The sequence below is a fragment of the Psammomys obesus genome, unplaced genomic scaffold, assembly GCF_907164565.1.
Source record: "Psammomys obesus unplaced genomic scaffold, mPsaObe1.curated_primary_1811, whole genome shotgun sequence".
NCBI lineage: Eukaryota > Metazoa > Chordata > Mammalia > Rodentia > Muridae > Psammomys > Psammomys obesus.
Genome location: NW_026596091.1, coordinates 10,663,545 through 10,683,892, shown reverse-complemented (window position 1 = coordinate 10,683,892; position 20,348 = coordinate 10,663,545). Strand labels below are relative to the sequence as shown.

Sequence of the window (20,348 nt, the reverse complement as noted above, 5' to 3'; positions counted from 1 at the left end):
ATAAAAAAGAAGTATGTTATAAAAAAGGCATTGCAACATCCAGAAGCTGTAGAAAGAAAACCCATTTGAATTTGCTTCTGCTCTGATCTTAAATCCCTAACTGGGTAGAAATGTTAAGAGTCTTTCTTCATAATTTATTGTCTTTCAAGATTATGTGTTTAGAGTGTGTGTGTCACAGTGTATGTGTGGAGGTCACAGGGCATTTTTTTGGGGAGCTGGTTCTTTCCTTTTACCTTGTTGAGGCAATGTCTCTCTTTACTTCCACCCACCTTCCTCCATCCTTCTCTTTCCTCTCCTTCCCCCTCCTTCTCCCTCATTCCCTCCCTTCCTTCCTCCATTTCTTTTTTTCTATTGACCAGGATAACCTTGAATTCAAAGGTCCACCTCCTTCAGCCTCCTGAGTGCTGGGATTAACTTTTTCTTTAAACACATTAATTTATTTAGATTGTGTGTGCTGTGTTTCTGTGTGTGTTCTGGCACACACATAGAAGTCAGAGACAACTCGCTCGAGTCAGTTCATTTCTTTTATTGTGGGTTCTGGGGCTCAAGCTCAGGTCACCAGGCTTGCACGGCAAATGCTTTCACCCATTGAGCCATTTCCCTTGTCCCTCATAATTACTCTCCTTAATTTAAAGAATTAGATTTAAGTTCCCTTCTTAAGAGAACTTAATCTCTAGCACCACTGAAGAATTGGTCAGGAGACAAAGTTCAGGCGGTCATATTCCTTTATTACATACATGAAATATAAAAACACATTCACAAAGCAATATATATATATTTCTTGTGAGTCCACAGGACTTCAGGGAAAAATATGCTCTGGATGTGAAGCTAAAGTTTTAGCACTGTGGTTCCTGGTTTGTAAATTCAAGTATAGCAGAAACTGTAAGCGGCGCGGCTATGCCTGGATAAAGAGAGTGAAAGATAGTGAAGAACAGCAACCCGGTGAGCTAATCACATATGCTGTGTTAAGAAACGGGTAAATGCCGTGACCATGTGCTGTTAATAAAAGAAGGGAGAAACTGGTCCAATAGTCATGTTTAAATACTAAACAAAAAATAGAACAAATTCTGTGTTTACAATAATTTTCAAAGTGTGTACAAGTGCCTCAAAAATAAATGAGCTTTCTGACATTTGAAGTCTACTTCCCCTTTATGCAAACATATCTCTACATTTATGGTTTCTCTTTCTTGTTTTAAAGTCTCTCTCTCTCTTTCTCTCTCTCTCTCTCTCTAAGTTTCATTATGGCCAGTATCTTGTGATCTAACCTCTCACCCCAAACTGAGATGTCACACAAATGTTTGTTCTCCTTTTAGGTTGCATCTCTACAGAGTTTCGCTCAGTGTCTAGAGCCCAGTGGCAGTTTCCTTTATCTATAGCTCCTTTGTCCATCTGCAGCGGCAGGGCTTCTGTTTCAGCAGGTCTTCACGCAGCCTCTCTCTTTTCTTCCCGTCAACAGCAGTCTCCAACTTTCACAAACAAGTGGTAGATAAAGTGCTTTACAGAAGGAAATACTATATATACACACAGACATGGCCCATTCACACCCCACACACCCAAGTCCACACACAGCACACAAGACAAGGCTCTTTTAAAGAAACACCTGTCCTGACAGTAGAGTTGGGGGCAGGGGTTCCCTAAAAAAATCTCATTAATTCCTTAAATAGCATCAAACACAAAGTAAATGGCATATCTGAAGCTGGAAGGAGACCCTGTCAGGGATACAGCCCTTATGGATGACTGTAAAATATCACGTCGCTATTAAAATGTCCTCAATAGCTATGGCTTTCGGAACCAGTTCCACTTAAAGCAGGCATCAGCTCAGGGGGGTTCTTTTCTCTTTCTGAAACAAAACTGTTTTCAAACACAGATACAGAACAGATGGGTTAGACAAGGCCTATGCATTGGAACATTTTTTCCCCTACATTTTGGCACTTAAAAAATATTCCAGTTTCATTCTGAGGTCTCTTTTTCATTATACTTGTGTATCTGCGACCAAGAGAAGAGCCATCGTGTGCTTAGCACCTCTGGTGCTACTTGCACTCTCTTTTTAAGATGTGCATAACTCTTCTCCCAAGAGCTGGTTTCCAGTGCTGGACAAAGCTTTTCATATTCACAATCAATTTGCCTGTTCTCACATCCTCATGTCCGGCTACCAGGTACTCCAAACCTGAAAGCACAAAGGAGATACACACATTATACCTACTGTACTTTTTTGTTTGTTTGAGACGGGGTTTTCTCTGCGCTCTCTCTGTAGACCAGGCTGGCCTCGAACTCACAGAGATCTGCCTGCCTCTGCCTCCTAAGTGACAGGATTAAAAGCATGTGCCACCGCCACTGGACAAACATTATTAAAGGAAGGGATGCGACTTTAGCAGTTCCGTACATTCCTGGTTTACATTGTTACATAGGCACAGATAAGATAGAGAATCACGAATAATAAGAGCTGACATCTTGTATATGTCATATATCATGTACACATTCTCTCCTATGACCTTGACGATGACTCATAAAGTAAGTATTAACCTCACTTTTTTTTTTCATATAAATGAGAAACAAAGGCTCAGAAGTTAGGAAGCTTGGTCAGTTTCTCCTAAGCAGCAGAGCCTTGACTGAAACTCAGGGCTGTCTGATTCTTGACCTCTGCGTTGCTCCACCCCAAGTGAGAGAGCAGCGAGGGGTCAATGAGCACCTGGACTGTGCGTGTGTGGTAGCAGCAATTAAGAAGGTTTTACAGGCTGGGCGGTGGTGGCACACCCCCCAGCCCTCCGGAGGCAGAAGCAGGCGGACCTCTGAGTTCCGGGCCAACCTGGCCCACAGCGTGAGTTCCAGGGTAGCCAGGTATACATGGAGGAACCCTGTCTCAAAAACAACAAACAAGCAACTCAAACAAAAAGAGGACTTTGCAAAAGTGAAGCAACTTAGAAAAAGTTAGAAGAGAGCTCTGGGTGACATAAAATGACACGGGTACTCTCTATACAGTTTCTTTGAGAAATGACTATAAGAAGCTTGCTTATGAACAAAATAAAGCAAACAAAGAAAAAAAGAAAAAAAGAACATGGTGTGACCTATCGCATTTAATGCTGCCCTTACTAGTAAAACAAATTTTCAGGCTTAGAGTAAAAACTTCTGGCTAAGAAATGCCAAAAGTGGGGTTGATTGTCTCTTTATAAAGAAAATGATAATATCCACATTGCATATTTGAAATGGTGTCAGTTTTTAAATATTTTTAAATTTATTTTTTATTGATTATTGTTTGTTCACTTTGTATCCCAGCTATAGCCTCCTCCATCATCCCCTCCCAATCCTCTCCCATCATCACGGATAGGGGAAGTCCTCCTTCCCTTCCCTCTGACCCTAGCCTATCAGGTCTCATCAGGACTGGCTGCATTGTCTTCCTCTGTGGCCTGGTAAGGCTGCTCCTCTACCAGAGGGAATGGTGTCAGTTTTGATACTTAGAAGCAATATAAAAGATAGGATTAGAAAAATAATTATGCTTGTAACTTTCAAAGACAAAGAGCTATATACTTTAAATTTTTAATTAAAACACTAGATTTTAAAATTCAAATAAATATCAGTTTAAAATTAGGAGCCACGTATACGGATGCATGCCGGTAATCCTCATTATGGCAGCCACCTGGGACATCATTACAACTGACACCATCACAAATATGCAATGTGGATATTACCATTTTCTTTATAAGGAGACAATCCACCCCTCTGTGCATTTTTTACTCTAAGGCAAGAGGATCCCAAGTCTGGGATCCTGGACAATTTAGCAAGATCACGTCTCAAAGTAAAAAAGGGCTTTAGATACAGCTCAGAGGCAGGGTACTTATCTGGCAATGCACAATGACCTAGGTTCAATACCTGGGAAAACAAACATCCAAGCTATGTGTAGTTTGTATGTTTGTTTCATGTGTATGTATATATATGTCCATCTATATTGCTATTGTCTAACATAGTTTTCTTTTTACAAACACAATGAGCATTGAAAAACATGTATGTATCTTGTTATTGCCTAATGTTTAAATAATAAAGTTCTCTTTTATAAATGCAATAAGCATTTACAAAAAAAAAAAAAAAAACCTCAAAAAACAAAACTTCCAGGTTGGTGAGACGACTCAGTGGTTAAGAGCAGCGGCTGTTCTTACAGCGAACCCTGGTTTGACTCCCAGCACCCACAGGACAGCTCACAACCATTTGTAGTTCCAGGAGACCTGCCACTCTCTGCTGGTCTCTGAATACGGGTTACAGACATGCATGCAGGCAAAACATGAGTACACACAAAATAAAAATAAAGGTTTAAAAATTAAAAAAAAAAGCAACTTGAAGATCAAGATCATTATTTTAAATTACTTTAAACCTATAAGTGAGGCTGAAGAGATGGCTCAGCGGTTAAGAGCAGTGTCTGCAATTCCAAAGGACCTGGGTTCAATTTCCAGCACCCACAGGGCAGCTCACAACCGTCTCATAACTCCTGTTTCAGGGGACCTGACCCCCCTTACACATGCAGACAAAACACCAATGTATGTTTAAAAAGACAACTAAAAATAAACCTATAAATAGAACAGACAGTACAGGAATTTACCGTTGACAGCATCAATATAAAACTAATATAAATGATACTGAATAACCCCCGAAGGCATGGAGCACATCAAGCCATCACACAGTGCCTTCTTTTATATCCTTTAGTAGCACTTCACATTTAAGCTGTCTGTCTTTATGGTTTGATGTCTGCTCCGTTTGAGGGCACAAAGGTTTTATCTATTTAAAAAAAAAAACAAAGAAGTATACTCTGGTGCTAGTGTTGGTATTCAAAGATCTGTGACTGATGAGATGAGTCACAGAGAATGAGGTTGGCATGGATGCGGATGGCCAGCAGGCTGTGCCTTTCCTTTTTTCTTTTCTTTTTGTCTTTTTTCTGTTTCTTTCTTTCTCTTTTTCTCTCTTGCTTTTTTTCTTTCTTGTTTGTTTTTGAGACAAGGTCTCTCTGTGTAGCCTTGGCTGTCCTGGAACTCACTCTGTAGACCAGGCTGGCCTCCAACTCAGACATCCTCCTGCCTTTGACTCCCAGAGTGCTGGGATTAATGGCCTCTATCACCACAGCCCAGTTTAGACGGCTCCTTTTCAAAGGCAGCTTGGTAGACAATTTGAAGCACAAGGTTTCAGAGTCTTATCAGTCTTCTTTTTTAGTCATTGAAATTGTAAAAATGGAAAAACAAAAGCAAAGTGAAACAGTGTCTGGTTTTGCTTTGGCAGCTTCCAGATTTTTCTTCAAAGCAAGTAAACATGTTTTCAAGAATTCTTTGAATAATTGCACTTATGTTTTCAATTGTGATGAACTCAGTTGGTTCTTTGACTCTGGCACAGACCTGAGTAGGAAATATAGCTCACTTCCTGGAGGGTGGCTCAGAATGTCAAAGCTTTTGTTTTTAATGTCATTCTGCAAAACTGGACAGACTTTTTTTCTTTTTGCCAAGATAACAGAAGTTTGCTCATGAGAGGAGTCCTTAAGCACAGATCATTGGGTAAAAGAATTTAAATGAACGACTTTTTGTTTCTTGTACTCAAAACTCCAAGTTTCTTATTTATTCTTCAGATTTATTCTTTGGAACTATTTATTTTAATAATTAAAGAAGTGTCCCTTCTGCCTTATTGAAGTGTAAATGAAATTAAGTAAAATATTGAGGGATGAAAGAGAGTATAAAAAATTACTTAATTGGAGAAAATATTTTTCTAAAATCAGTTTAACTTTTAGATTAAGGTATTTCATTTGTAGTTTTCCTCTGCTATCTGTTTCTTTCAGCTTGTTAATTTTTAAGAGCTCATATCAACATAACTTGGTTTCTTGCCTCCTAAAGGGGAATAAATTAGATGCAGAATGTAAATTGTGCACCTGTTGCAGCAGTGTCCTCCAGCACACACGATGACTTGACTTCATAAACAGGAAATCATGAAATACAGGAGCAGCAAGGAAGGCCTCTTAGAAGTACCTGTTTCTCTGGAACTTATTATCTGAGCATTACGGTAATGTTATTTGCGTGCCGGAGGGGCGTTGGAGATACTACGAGCAGAGATCTAAATCCTGTTTTCAAATTTAGCTCGCAGGGCAGAGAGGACACAGTATGCGAGGTGGAGATTTACTCGTAGAGAACGGTTTTTGCCATAATTAGGAGAGTTGCTACACCTCCTGATGGAAGGTTGTGACGGAGAGCCCTACCTCAGCTGGCCTACACTCAGAGCACCGCGGCCAGAGGGCTGTGTTTATAGGACACGGAAGCCTGGACTCCCGAGGGGTCTTAGGAACTCAGCCCTGCGCTGTCACCACCATCTCTGCCTTATATTTTTAAGGTTCAAATCAAATCTTGCGCTGTTCCAAGTTTCTCTAAGATTGTATTTAAATTATTTCCCCTGCTGGTTCTCATTTCAAACCAGAACGATCACTTAATGAAAAACAACACGATGCAAACTGGAGAGTTGTTTTCCATCCAGGAGAAACAGATGCTTCTCATGCAATGGTAGCCCGCTTTCAGTGTTGTTTGCACAGATGGGCTTTTGCATTGGCGCTGCCTTTGGGAACCGGTTCTCATGCAACAGGACCTAGCTTTCAAATAACGCGCTGGGGTAGATCGGCTCACCAAAGCACGGTCAGTGCAACGGGCACCTGGGGCCAATCTGAGGGTTTGCTTTCAGAACAGCAAGTATTATATGGCAGGATTTTAAAATATTTTATTTTTATAGAGCACATGGAGGAGATTTTTTTTTTTTTTTAAATGTCAGTTCAAAGAATATCCTTTTGGATTTTACCCAGTATTCGGACGGTTAGAGGAGATACGCTCTTCATGGAGTTCTGGTTCAGAGGGTATAAGACAGACAGCCAGTGTGCACAGACAAGGTTCACAAGCGTAATTCATTAAGTCTAGCTAACGCTCACCTGGATTGAGGATTGGACAGGTGCAGCCGCGGTTAGTCCAGGACTCGGGATAGAGTGTTCTCTTGCCTCGTAAGATCTTCAGTTTGGTAGACTGTAAGACCTTTTTAATCTTCACATTGACTTCAGCGTGTGAGCCTTTATCGTGAGCCGATAAAATCTTGATTTTTAACACTGTAACAACACAATTCCAAAAGTAAAAAACAAAACCCAGATACTATGTTTTCTTTTGAAATTTGAGCTACTTGAATAGTCATTCCCAAGTATGTTGAAAAGGTGAACTGATGAAAATCAGAATATGGAAACCTGCTTGAAAGATCATTCACGTTTGCAATGACTTAAACTCATTTATGTTTAATTTTCTTTTTATTGGGAAATTTCAACTTTTGTCCCCTCTCCAACTATGACACTAAAGAAATGTTAACCATTGCCTACTTCATCTGTAATTTTAAGTATATTCAGTTGAATCAGGCATGGCGGTGCACATCTCAATCCCAGTACTTGGGAGGCAGAGGCAGGTGGCTTTCTGAGTTCAAGGCCAGCTTGGTCTACAGAGTGAGTTCTAGGAGAGCCAGAGTCACAGAGAAACCTGTTTCAAAAGACAGAAAACAAACAAACAAACCAAAGCAAAGCAAAAAAGAACATTGATATATCAAAGCTACAGAGAAAGAATAAGTAGGAAGTAGAGCTATTGTCCTGGTTCTTATTTATATACGGATTTTATTATACTTCTGTGGTTGACTGTGTGTGATGTTATGTCAGAGAACAAAATGATTTGGTAGAGTATATTTTACATCATTCTACAGAGGTTACATGATATTATTGATTTTTTACTGTTCTTGGGAGTACAATCTAAGCTGACGAGGTGAGGTAAATTGTCCTCCTACATGATAAAAGGACTGAAGTGTTCTTTTTATTTGATTTATTTTAAGATGTATTTATTTTTATTTTATGTGTATGAGTGTCTGCCTGCATGTATGTATGTGCGACACATGTGTGCCTGTGCCCATGGAGGCCAGCTGTGAGCTACTATGATCATACTGGAAATTGAACCCTGGTCCTCCGTAAGACTAGCAAGTGCTCTTAAGCGCTGAGCCATATCTCCAGACCCTTTCAAAAATTTTTAATAATTGAAAAAAATATTTCCAAATAGACATATAGGAATTGTACATGCTTCTGAAATCCTATGTGACATGTTAACATGTAGGCTGTAGTTCAAGCCCTCACCATCCTCCTGCAGTGGAAACACGTACAGTCGTTCCCTCTCTCTCTTTCTGCGGTATACAGTGTACTGCACTGATTACAGACCTCGCTGTTCTGCTTGACTTATGATTCCATTATGCCCTTCTGTCTCTGGATGGAAATTAGGTAATGAAGCATGTTGGGAAGAAAAGAATGTAGACCTAAGGAACACTAGTTTTCTTCATCATAAAGAGAATTTACAGACTTTGATAGGAGATTGTGTGTAATGGGAGAACCCGAGTTTAGCTGAGCCCGTATCCCGAGAATACCATGTCAGACAGATGTCTTCACTGAAGCATCGTAGATTAGCCTTATAGGGGATCTTGAGAATGAATCTAGTCTTACAAGCTTTTAAGAAATTAAGTGAAAGAAGTTTACACAGCTAGTTGCTTTGCATTTAGAGTGTGGACTAAGCCCGTGGTGAAATGAAGATGTGTGTGTGCAAGGAGTACACGGCAGGAAGCAAGCAGTATGATTACTCTGTTAGCCTATAAGCTCAAAGGCAGCGGGGAACCTGGCTCCATCACTGCTGTTATCTACTGAGTACTTGAAGAAGGAATAAACAAACAAACAAACAAACAAACAATCAAAAAATCAAGTGGATTTTCCTCTATAGTGCCAGAGGATAAAGCTAGAGAAACCAATATTTTTTTTCCTAACCTTGTACTTATAGCACACTTAGCAAGACCTAAGGTACCTCATCACCCCCTTAACAATGTTTAAATTTTCTTAAATAGAAAGCTAATAGTTGATTGCTTATTTGTCAAAGAGCTTCCCAGTCTAGGCAATAAGACCAGTTGACATATTCACTGGACTGACTGTTTCTGGACAGAATTGCCATGTTTCTTGCTTTCAGTAGTAACTTCATTCCCTTTAAACTCCTTTTCCTTTACTAGACACTATATTTTCTAAGTTTTTCTTCTATTGGTCAAATTGGGAAGATAAAGAAGTATGCTTGTAATTTTGGATTATATATATACACACATATATACATACATATATGTGTATATATAGCACTGACTATTTAATTCTTATAAGACTAAAAAAATATTATAAAGAATAGAAATGCTGGCAGGCTTGGTGGTTCCCAGCACATGAGAGACAAAAGCAGGCAGATCTTTTCCACTTGGAGGCCAGCATGATAGCAAGTTTCAGGCCAGCCAAACAGACAAACAAACGACTAAATGAAAATCAAGAATGAAAGTACTCTGCTTGGTTTTGTGAATCAAGACTGAAAAAGTTTCTCTTTATTTGAATGTATATTTTTCAGCCATGGAAACTGTGGGGCAGTTAAAAAGGCTCAGACAGTGGTCAAGGATGTGTTGTCAAGATAAGGTATCCTCACAAATTTCCTAGTAAATAGATAACCATTGAGAATATGAAGATAGTAAGAGTCATTATTTATAGAAACACTCTTTTCCTTTTCTCATATGTGTGTATATATGTACACACATATGTATGTGTATTGATATCACTACCGGTGTATGTATCGGTACATGTGTAATTATTGGTATTTGAATGGTAGAATACTTAGAGATATTGGGAAACAGACCTAGGTTTATTTGAGTCACCAATCTTCTTTTTTTTTTTTTTTTGAGACAGGTTTTCTGGAACTCTGGCTGTCCTGGAACTCAGTCTGTAGACCAGGCTGGCCTCGAACTCAGAGATCCACCTGCCACTGCCTCCCAACTGCTGGGATTAAAGGAATGCACCTAGTTGAATCACTAATTTCAATACCTTCAATACCTCACAAACAACCTTCTCACCATTTCTCAAGCATCTAATAGGCTATGGAATCTCATCAGCCAGGCCTCTAGTTTCCTTACAAACCTCTGTACTTAGCTTGAATAGGGTGCACACAGCATCAAGGATTCAGACTCACCATATGAATACTTCATTCCACAGAACGCCTTGGGGTTTCCTAACACTTGTTCCTTACATTCACATTTACCTATATGAAAGTAAATAGAAACTTGTGTTATGGGCAGGTGGGAGGGGGTTCAGAAGAAAAATCCAGGCAACACACTTTACTCCTTCATTGATTCATGTAACATGTGTTAAGTATTAAGCAGTCATGAAAACAATTTGAAAGAAGTAAAGCCTCTTTCTAAATGGGATTAACTATCATCTAGTAAAATATCAACTTAAGAAAGTATGGAAGATAAAATCAACATCAGATTCCAGCGTACAAACTGATGCTGTGATGATTGGAGTCCAGTGTCAATACTCCATGTTAATAAAAAGGAGCAGCTAAAAGTGTAAACCTATAGAAAATAAATAAGCATAGTAAGTATCCAATAAATTATGCCAATGACAAGCAAATAAAGGACTTGGTAGTGCGTTGAAGGTAAATGGATACCATCCGAAGTGCTAGGCACGGTAAGATATCATTCAGAACACCTAAGTGTGAGCAAGATACAATTCTTGCCCAAGGCTTGCAATTGGGTAAGTAAAAAATAGTCTATAATAGAAATGCTTAGATGCGAGGGTCCCATATTTGGGAAGATGAGAAAAGCCCTCAAGGCTGAAGAAAGATGTAGAATCGTCTTTTACGAAAAGATAGGGTAGTTTCTGCCAAGAGTTGGAATCATCTGCTAGAACTGTTGCATGTGAAGAGAATCGCCAGGCCCCATTCGAGACTTTCCAAACACCTCTGAACAAAAATGAGCCTCATGAAAATCAAGTCCTCAGTTAACAGAGGACTGTGGTATCACTATGAGAAATGAGAGTGTTAAGTAAGATTTAACTGAACAATATTAAATAAATAGGAACATTTCAGGGCTTTAGAGTTTTAAAGGCGCTAGTAGCAATCGCCTATAGTCTGGTGCTTTGAAGGACCTAGAGTAGCAGCTCTTGGAAGGGAGAAGCAGCCAAGATCAGAACTCAGTATGGGCAGGAATTAGTGAGACACCAGACAGCCAGATAGCGGAGCCATGCGCTTTGTCATGGGCAGACTTCTGTAAGACTATAGTGAGCGAGGAACGGTGGCTCCTTCTAGAAAAACTGAGTGGCACTAACCCGGAAGTATCAGGGAAGAGGGAAAACTGGATCTGGCCAGACTAAAATGACAACAGTTTAGGAAAAGGAGGATACAGTAAATCAGAGAATGCTGGCAGAACATCTGGGAAGAAAAGCCAATCCAGCAAGGGTGGTGTGGGAAACTCTGGCATATCAGCTACAGCAAGCCATGCTACAGAAAAGGAGAGTAACATTTACAAGTGGAAAATCCCAAGCAGAATTAAGTAGTGGGGAACAGAAGTTACAGGAGCTTAAAGCCAGCTGTTAAGATTTGCTTACAATGTGCGCACAGCAATGAACCTCATTCAGAAGTTGCAGTCAGTGAACTGCCCACGGCTTTTGAAAACTGCGCAGAAGCAGGCGTGTGCTCGCTGCCATTCTGCCATAAAACCTAACGGAACAACGAGTGACTGGCTTACACCGCTCCCACCACAAAGCTCTCTTGTCAGGGCTTTCGGGAGCGCTCACAAGTCTGTCATTTGAAAGTTTGCTTTTGGCTGCCTGACAATGCCCTTTTTCACATGCTTAGAGTTTAAGCATGTTAATGCGTTGGTCAGGCTGGGTTCTGTGGGGGTACTCAGGTTGTCTCAGCTACTCAGAAGGCTGAGCCCAACAAACTCTTTGAGCCCAGGAGTTCACGCCCTGCCTGGGCAGACCATGAGAGCCGATCTCAGAGAATAATATTTTTCATTTGTAAGGACTTAAGAAATCTGGAGATGGAAAAAGCCTGTTTGGTTACAAAAGGTCGCTAGAACATTTTGAGAAATGAACATTTGCTCACAGTTCTTTGGTACTAGTTAACACTAGGTCTATCTTTCAGGAGGTCAGAGTTCACATCTGGTATTTTCTACCTCCTAAGTGGTGGAAGGGACAAATGAGAGGGCTAGAAATGAGCTCAGTGGTGGGTCATGCTGCCTAGCATGTATGTGGCTCAGGGCTTCGTCTCTGGCACTGAGAAAGAAAGGGGAAAGAAGAAGGAAGTTGGGGAGGAAAGGAGAAAAGAGAGAGAGAGAGAGAAAGAAATTAAGTTTACTTTGTGACAGACACCAATTTCTGTTGGCATACTGCCTTCTAGTTGTAGTTGAAAGCTTTTTGTGGTGTCTACAGTAGATGGACAGACAGGTAGGCAGCTAGGTTTGAGGACGAATGGGCTTGTAAGGGCTTAGGAAACTGGCTGTCAGCTTTTGTCAAAGGTTCCCAGGAGCACTGAGCTATACCCAAAGGGAATGCAGAGGCTGAGCAATCTTCCTCCCTTAGGGCCTCATCCAGATGGACCCCAGGGGCTCCCTGGGGATAGTCTGGGCCTAAGAGCTGTGAGGACACTTGACGTGCTCACTGGGCCCTCTGCCAGCTCCCTAATAATACGCACAATGGGCTTGGTGGATGTCCCCTAGATTGGTCCAGCAGGCAGTTACAGATTAGAAGTCACTGTTGTAACAATGTAGAAGATAGCTTTTAAGAATGGCTACTGAAGTGACAAAATGTGGACTACATCACATTAAAGCCAAAAAAATGATAAATATTTGTCTTCTTTCCCAAATGCTTAAGCCAAGCATGGGGCACACCTGTAATTACAGCACTTGGGCGGCAGAGACCGGCCAGCCTGGCCTATACAATTAGACTTTGTCTCAAACAGAAATAAATAGATTAAGACAACATATTACTTTAGATTACCTACCTTCTTCTAGTACAAGTTAGAATGAGAACATTAGGAAAATTATTCTATGTTTAATCAGAATAAACAGAATTACAAATACCACTGCCTCTCAAATTTGGATTCATAAATCTTGTTGTCGTTGTTGAGACAGTATATGTAGACCTAGCTATCCTGGAATTTGTTATGTACACTAGGCTGGCCTTGAACTCACAGAGATCCTCCATGCCTCTATCTCCCAAATGTTGTGGGGTTAAAGGCTCAATTTCCATGTCTGGCTTGATTCTTTAATCTTTTTTTGTTGTTTTTTTTGTTTTGTTTTGTTTTGCTTTTTTTTTTTGAGACAGAGTTTCTCTGTGTAGCCTTGGCTGTCGTGGACTTGCTTTGTAGACTAGGCTGGGCTTGAACTCACAGAGATCCACCTGCCTCTGACTCCCTGAGTGCTGGGATTACAGGCTTGTACCACTGTGCCCCGCTTGAATCTTTAAAAATAACTAAATAAACCTTATTATAGAAAAAACAAACCATTGCAAAAAAAAATCACACCCCAAATTTTTTGGTTATAGGTTTCATATGAAAATGTTAAAGCAATGGCTCCTTCATTATCTAGAATGTAGATTGAATTAAATGAGAACTCTAAAATTCTCTGTACATCTGAAAATAATAAAATGTTGGCAAAAATATTATTAGCCAAGCAATACAGTTTTGTAATTTATACTCAAATTTATTTGTTTATCATTTGTGTGTATGTATGGGTCTATTTTAGGGCGTACGTGTATATGTGTGTGGTAGAGGCTAGAGTCAGTGTCAAACGTCTTCTTTAATTGTATTTATTTTTTGAGACAGAGTTCCTCTCACTTGGAGCTTGCTGATCATAGCTAGATTGCCTGGACAGCAAGCCCCAGGCATTGTGATGTTTATGTTTGCCCTTTTTTCCCTTCCCCCAAATGCTGGGATTACAGTCCTGTGCCATGGTAGATTGTTGTTTTAATGCTTGTGCTGGGAAATTGCTGTGGGACTGTTTCCTCTTAGTTTGAAACAATGGATCCTGCAGGGAAGCTCCCTCAGGAGGAAGGTACACAACTCAAAACAGCTTCAGGAAGTCCCTGAAACTGACCAGATTCATTTAGGCCATTCCTGCCAGATTAAGCCTAGAACCTGAGTGCTCCTGAGATGGAGAAGCTGCTGCCGCAAGGCCCAGGAGACTTGTAGATGAGCAGAGCTGTGCCACAAGGGCTCTCAGAGGAGAAAAAGTACAGAAAACTGAGGTCAGACCAGCTGCCCGGAAGAAGCAGAAACCGGCTGAGCTGTGGTTAGACCTACCTAGGAAAGGGGACTCTCCAACCTGCTGAGCTGCCTGCTGGCTGTGCAGTGTACCCCAGGCTTTCCAGCCTTTGTGAGCCGCCACCCACGCCGTGGTGGGCATGGCTGATGCAGCTGTCTTTGAGTCATTTCCACCTCTGTCAGTAACCCATCATCCACCTTCCTCTAAGGAACCCCAGCAGCACTCACTAGGTCACGAGGGTGGGCTTTGGTGGTATCTGTTCTTTGGTCTGTCTGGGTTTCCTATCTGGGGTGAACAGACATGTGTGTTGTGTCTCCTCAGGAAAAGCTTTGTCACAGCAGAGATCAAAGTCGGGTCCCCACGCTTGCTGGGAAAGCATTTTCTTGGCTGAGCCACGTCCTCAGTCCCATGGTAGGTTTCAACACACAGCCATGTTAGGACAAGAAGAAAATAAAAGAAATGCGGTCTACACATCCAAGCCATATAACAACCTCCTGTGGTTTAGAAACTACAGAGTGTGTAGAGAGTTGCAGGGTTGGGGGTGGGAGCAAAGAGTCCAGAGGTTCATCAGAAATCACAGATCCTTCGGTTCTGTTTTCAGACTCAAGTAGCCGTGGTCAGACCTATGGGGTAAAAGGAACTAAGGAGGCTCTTTTAAAAGACACAGAGCGGCTTGGGTTCTCCTTGATGATGAAAAGAGGTTTGAAAAATAAACTGTAGCCGTGGTCTTTTAGTTTATCATTTGTAAAACAGATAGGTGGGCAGCACCAGGGGAGCTTTAAATTTTTTACTGTGACATTCTACGTTTTTCATGAAATATATATAATTATACTATATAAACATACTTACTTATATAATATATACCTAAATTTATATATGAACTATACAACATATAAAATTATTTATCATACATAAAAATTCGTATATAATATAGAAATATATTAAATATATAAATGTATTTATTTTTATATATTTTATTACATATTGTTATATAAAGTCAGAAAAAAAAATGTAAGTTCATTAAAAGACCCCTCAGCTGTATTTCACATTCACACTTATGAGGACAGGTCATTTTGTTATTAAACCTCAGAACTAAAGAATGCCCCTCAGAGGACTCAAAGACTCAAGGCCAGACTTGGAAATGCGGTGCGGACCTATCTGTCTCACCTGAGTGTCGAAGTGCAGAAAATCCTTGTTCGTCCTCCCACTCCCAGGCTGCTTCACTCTTATTGTGCAGAGAATGAAAGGCGGGGACTTCGTGGTACCAATCTACGTCAGCACTACTGAGACAGAAAACGGTGGCAAACTTAAGAGATGTTTCAGAAACAAACCTTGTTTTACAGACTCAAACCTTCCTGTTTTCCTTCCCTTACTTCCGCTTTGGCCAGGGCTGTCTTAAGAGATTCCCGTGCAGAATAATTCATTTTGCAAAATGAACTAGGTAACGTCCCAGAAATCACAAGAACAACAAGTTTTTGATTCTTCAAACCGAAAAAAAAAAAAAAATTATTCTTGTTGTTGTTTAAAGAGATGTGCGCTATGTGAGCTCCCCTGTCCAGCAGGAAAGCTTGAGGCGCTCACCTGCTGATGCAGTCCCCCGTGAGCGGGTCGCAGCTCCCTGCGCAGTCGCAAGGCCTGCAGCCGTAGTCGCCAAAGCCCCAGTAGCCCACCAGGCACCTGTCACAGTGCGGCCCTGCCACGCCAGGCTTGCAGGGGCAGTCGCCATTGCTCGGGTCACAGAAGGTCACGGAGCTGAACGGAAGGATGGCCGATCCAGCTGGATGGCAGGAACAAGCTACGACAGAGGACACAGAGGACCCATGAGTGACTGTACATCACCGGCGTGGAGCTTATGCCCGGCAAATGGCGGGGCCTCATCCAACGGAGCGTTTCTGGGACTTCTCCTGTAGCTGTCGTGTGCTCGGAGAATGAAAGTTCATTAAACTGCAGATAAGCAAGATATAATTAGAAAGCATGTCTGTTGCAAAAAGAAACATGTAATTTACTCTGAAGTTGAGAGCACTGAATATGGACACCTTTTGGTTGAGGTGACCAGGATGGAACCGTGAGGAAGGCAGAGAAGGTACAGTTGATGAGAAATGTCACCAGAAGAAGATGTTCCGGAGCAGCGGTTCGCAGCCTTCCTAACACGGTGAACCTTTGATACAGTTCCTCATGTTGCGGTGATCCCCAGCCATAAAATTACTTTATTGCTACTTCACAACTGTAACTTTGCAACGTTATGCATCGTAATGTAAATCTCTGTGTTTTCTGATGGTCTTAGGCAACACCCATGAAAGGGTTATTTGACCCCTGAAGGCATCAAGACCCACAGGTTGAGAACGGCTGTTCTAAGTAAAGCAGGCTTTAAGGAAGAGGAAGATGGCAACTGTCTAACGGCTAGTGCAGAGAAGATGAAGAAAGAGAATGGATTGTCGCATTGAACAACTTGAAAGCCTTCATAGGAAAAAATTCAGTGGTGCATGGGGAATGGAATTAAAGAGAACTCCAGAGAGAATTCAATGACGGGGCCTGATTGCTCTTTTCAAAGCTAAAATTGTCTGGGGATGTGAAACTGAGTGAGGATTTGGATGTGTGTGTGTGTGTGCATGTGTGTGTCAACATGAAATTTGCTTATTTGGTTCATTATAATCATAAACCATGACCTCAGTTAGGTCCAATAACTGATGGACCTATTCAGTTTCTTCAGTTTTACCTAGCTCAAAGACCAAACACTCCTCACAGTGGCCATGGTAGAACTTCCCTGGGCTCTTCAGTTCACGCTACCCTCTGATGTATTGACAAACTTGTCTGGAGAATCCCTCCGCCTCGGACGGACTCTTTTCTTCCTCTCCTTTCCACTCCCCGCTCCAAGTCAAAGGAGAAAAGGTGGGAGAGATCATGCTTCCTCAGCCTTGTGATTTGGAGGAGGAAACTTAGCTTTCCTGAATCTTGGCTTCTTCACTATGCTGTCTGCTTCTTCTGAAAATTGAAGTTATCCCAGGTGAACTCCTTCAGCAAGTCGTGTAACACACGGCCTGCTACTACCCAGGCTATATTTTCTGTCATGACCTGTCACCTAAATTTCTAGATCCTACTTTCTCCTTTTTCCCTTTCAGAGCTTTAAATATTAGTTATCTTGACATTCAAATTTCCATTAGTGTGAAGTGTGAAATGTAGTTTATTCATAGTAATTAATCAAGCCACAGACTTTCTTATAGCTGTGTAGGATCTCTGGATGAGAAGTGGACATAAGGGAACTCACAGGCTTGTAATGAAAACAGAGTAGTGAATAAAAGTCCCGTACAGTGTGATGTCCTGGAGGTCTGCGTAGGAGCACAGCAAAGAGGAAGGCAACAGAGCCGGAGATAACCCCACACAGCTCACAGAGGTGTGACCCTCAGGTCTGTGCACTGGGTCTACAAGAGGGAGAGAGTGTATGCTGAAAAGGTGGGAGAGGTAGGCAGTTGCTCATTGGAACTCTGATCACTGTACATTTTATAAACTAAAAATTTTAATTGCAGTGAAAGCACATGAAATTTACTATCTTAGTCTTTTTTTTTTTTTCTTTTACTTGTACAGCTCACTCTCATTATTTCCTTTACTTCCCTGGAAATGCTCTTGGCCACGTTGGCACTGCTTCTCTCGGTCTTGTTCCTTTAAGGATGCTGCCATGCTCTCTCGTCTAGCTCTCCTCCTTCAGCCACTCTCTGTGCTGTAGCACCTATTTTTTTTTCTGCATATTTCTAGTTTGTGTGCATCGCAGCCTATTTTATTATTATTATTACCTGTTGATATGCTTGTCTCCCTTACCACAGGGTTGGGACCATTGACAGAAGGACCTTTATATTCTAGTTTGTGTTTTTGAAGCCCCAGAATAGTGCTTAGAACATGGTAGATGCCTGAGTGGGAATTACCCTAGGAAGGTTCCAGCTAATGGAAATAGTGTGCGAAAGAGGATGGCCAATCTGGGAAACACGAATTGAGTGGGAATGAGTTGAAGGGACATGGGATGGGACAGAGTAAAATTCCACAGAGTTAAGGCAGGTTATATCCAGAGTCCAGATTGTGGAAGAGGTTATTCCAAGAAGTTAAGTTTTGTTTTATGGAGTTAATGGTTTAGGAAAGTTTCCAAGAAGAATCAGGGCATGGGGGTAGTTCAATTCTGGCAGGCATGTAGAATGTTAGGGAGAGGAAAGGAAGAAGACCTAACAAGGACATGCAAGCCAGAAAGTGTAGGAATGGGAGAAAAGTTTCAGTAAAAAAGTTCTGTTTGTGTGGGATTTTTTTTTCTTTTCTTTTTTCTTTCTTTTTTTTTTTTTTTTTGAGACAGGGTTTCTCTGTGTAGCTTTGGCTGTCCTGGAACTCACTCTGTAGATCAAGATGGCCTCAAACTCAGAGATCCACCTGCCTCTGTCTCCCAAGTACTGGGATTAGAGGTGTGCACCACCACTGTCCGGTTTTGTGTGTTTATTTTTAAACAGAGAGAGTATTTGAGGCTAAGACCCTGCATTAAAAATAAAAGAACTACAAAACAACAAAAAGATTTATAAAGGCCATCTGGATGAGAAAGAAGCTGTCAAAGGCCAGCAGGTATTGAGGAAGGTTTTAAGCTTTGTAGTTTATATAAAGAGGAATGACATTGCTTATGAAGATGAGCAAGGGAAGGTTGGGATAGATAGATCTACATTGAGGATGGAGGTTGCAAGATAGAGAGAAAAACATGGGCTTGGGGTTAGACATATATTAGCTTTCATGTGCTTGTAGCATATGCTAATAAGTTCTAGGGGACAACTGGAAATAATCTGAGGCATAGGAGCAAAGTTAAAGGATAGCAAAAACACTTTAAAGAGTTTTCAGGTGGTGACAGATGAAGCCAAGAGTAAACGGCATGACCCCCGAAAATGCACAGAGAGAGGAGACAACCACAGACATGGCGTGGAGGCCAGTCTTACAGTGCGGACAGGTGGAGGAGCAATAATTTGGATTAGATTGCTGAGGGGTACATAGGGAGGAGAAAAATAAACACAGCCCTGGAAGACAAAGGCTGAGAAGGTTTCAAATGCCACAGAATGCACAAGTCAAATAAGTTGACAGCAGGCCAGTGACACTATAGGTTAGGGGGTCCCTGATGACTGCTCTGAGGACAGGCGTTGAAGAAATGTCGGCTGGCACAATTCTTTTTTTTTTGTGTTTTAAATCGTGTTAGATCAGTGTTCTCAAACATTACTGGTTAAGTCTGTGACATTTTAGTGTATGCAGCCTTGTCTCCCCACCCTTCCACATGCTTTCCTGGGTTGAGAACCATCCCAATGGCATAGAATGCTGCTCCTTTTCTGCCAAAGGTATGAATTCTCCTCTTAGGGAGACTCTTTTGCTTACTCTGTTATCGTTTACTGAAGGAACAATGAGCGCTGCTAACAGAAATTCTAGTGTTTATGAAGGTTTGCAGTCTAGAAGATGTCATCGCTCCCTGGCCAGACACTGCGTGGTATGGCCCTGGCCTGCTTCTCCAGTCTTGTCTTTCATCATCCTCTTGCATATGTCTCTTATCCTAATTAAGTGCTACCTACCGTTTCTAGACTCTCTCCACTCTTTCCTGTTTCTGTGCTTTTATTGAGAGAGGGGATAGCCCTCCATGCCTATGTCAGATTTCAAAATTCCACACATCACTCAGGTCTATTTTAGACATCATCCCCGGTTCATCCATTTGAGGTGGCAAGTGTGTAGAGATAGAGGACAACCAGCTGAGTTGGTTCTTCTTCTACCATCTAGGTTCCAGGGACTGAACTCTGTGATTAGGCTGGGAAGAAAGAACTTCAAGTACTTCTACCAGTGGAGCCACCTCAGCAGTCCAGGGGAAGAATGTTTGAAACAGAAATTCTTGAGGAAAGTAAGATGCACCATCCCTCCACATCCCTCCTCAGCCCTGCACATGCCTCCACATCCTCCTCATCCCTCCACATCCTCCACACCCTCCTCATCTCTCCACATCCTCCTCATCCCTCCACATCCTCCTCACCCTCCTCATCCCTCCACATCCTCCTCATCTCTCCACATCCTCCTCATCCCTCCACATCCCTCCATATCCCTCCTCATCCCTCCACATCCTCCTCATCCCTCCACATCCTCCTCATCCCTCCACATGCCTCCATATCCCTCCTCATCCCCCCTCATCCCTCCACATCCCTCCTCATTTCTGTACATCCCTCCTCATC

At 41.6% G+C, this 20,348-nt stretch overlaps 1 protein-coding gene across 2 annotated transcripts in view; it reads right to left on the bottom strand.

The window, feature by feature from the left end:
• Positions 1-715: 715 nt before the first annotated feature.
• Ntn4 (netrin 4) overlaps positions 716-20,348 on the bottom strand; it is a 105,404-nt gene continuing 85,771 nt past the window's right edge. The window contains exons 6-10 of one of the 2 annotated variants that reach the window (XM_055627979.1): positions 15,712-15,925; positions 15,298-15,413; positions 10,056-10,124; positions 6,935-7,105; positions 716-2,167 (exon numbers count right to left, since the gene is read on the bottom strand). In XM_055627979.1, the coding sequence (XP_055483954.1) occupies positions 2,031-2,167; positions 6,935-7,105; positions 10,056-10,124; positions 15,298-15,413; positions 15,712-15,925 (707 nt within the window). In that variant the 3' untranslated portion in view covers positions 716-2,030. The remainder of the gene's footprint in view (positions 2,168-6,934; positions 7,106-10,055; positions 10,125-15,297; positions 15,414-15,711; positions 15,926-20,348) is intronic. The other variant, XM_055627980.1, reaches the window with a different exon arrangement.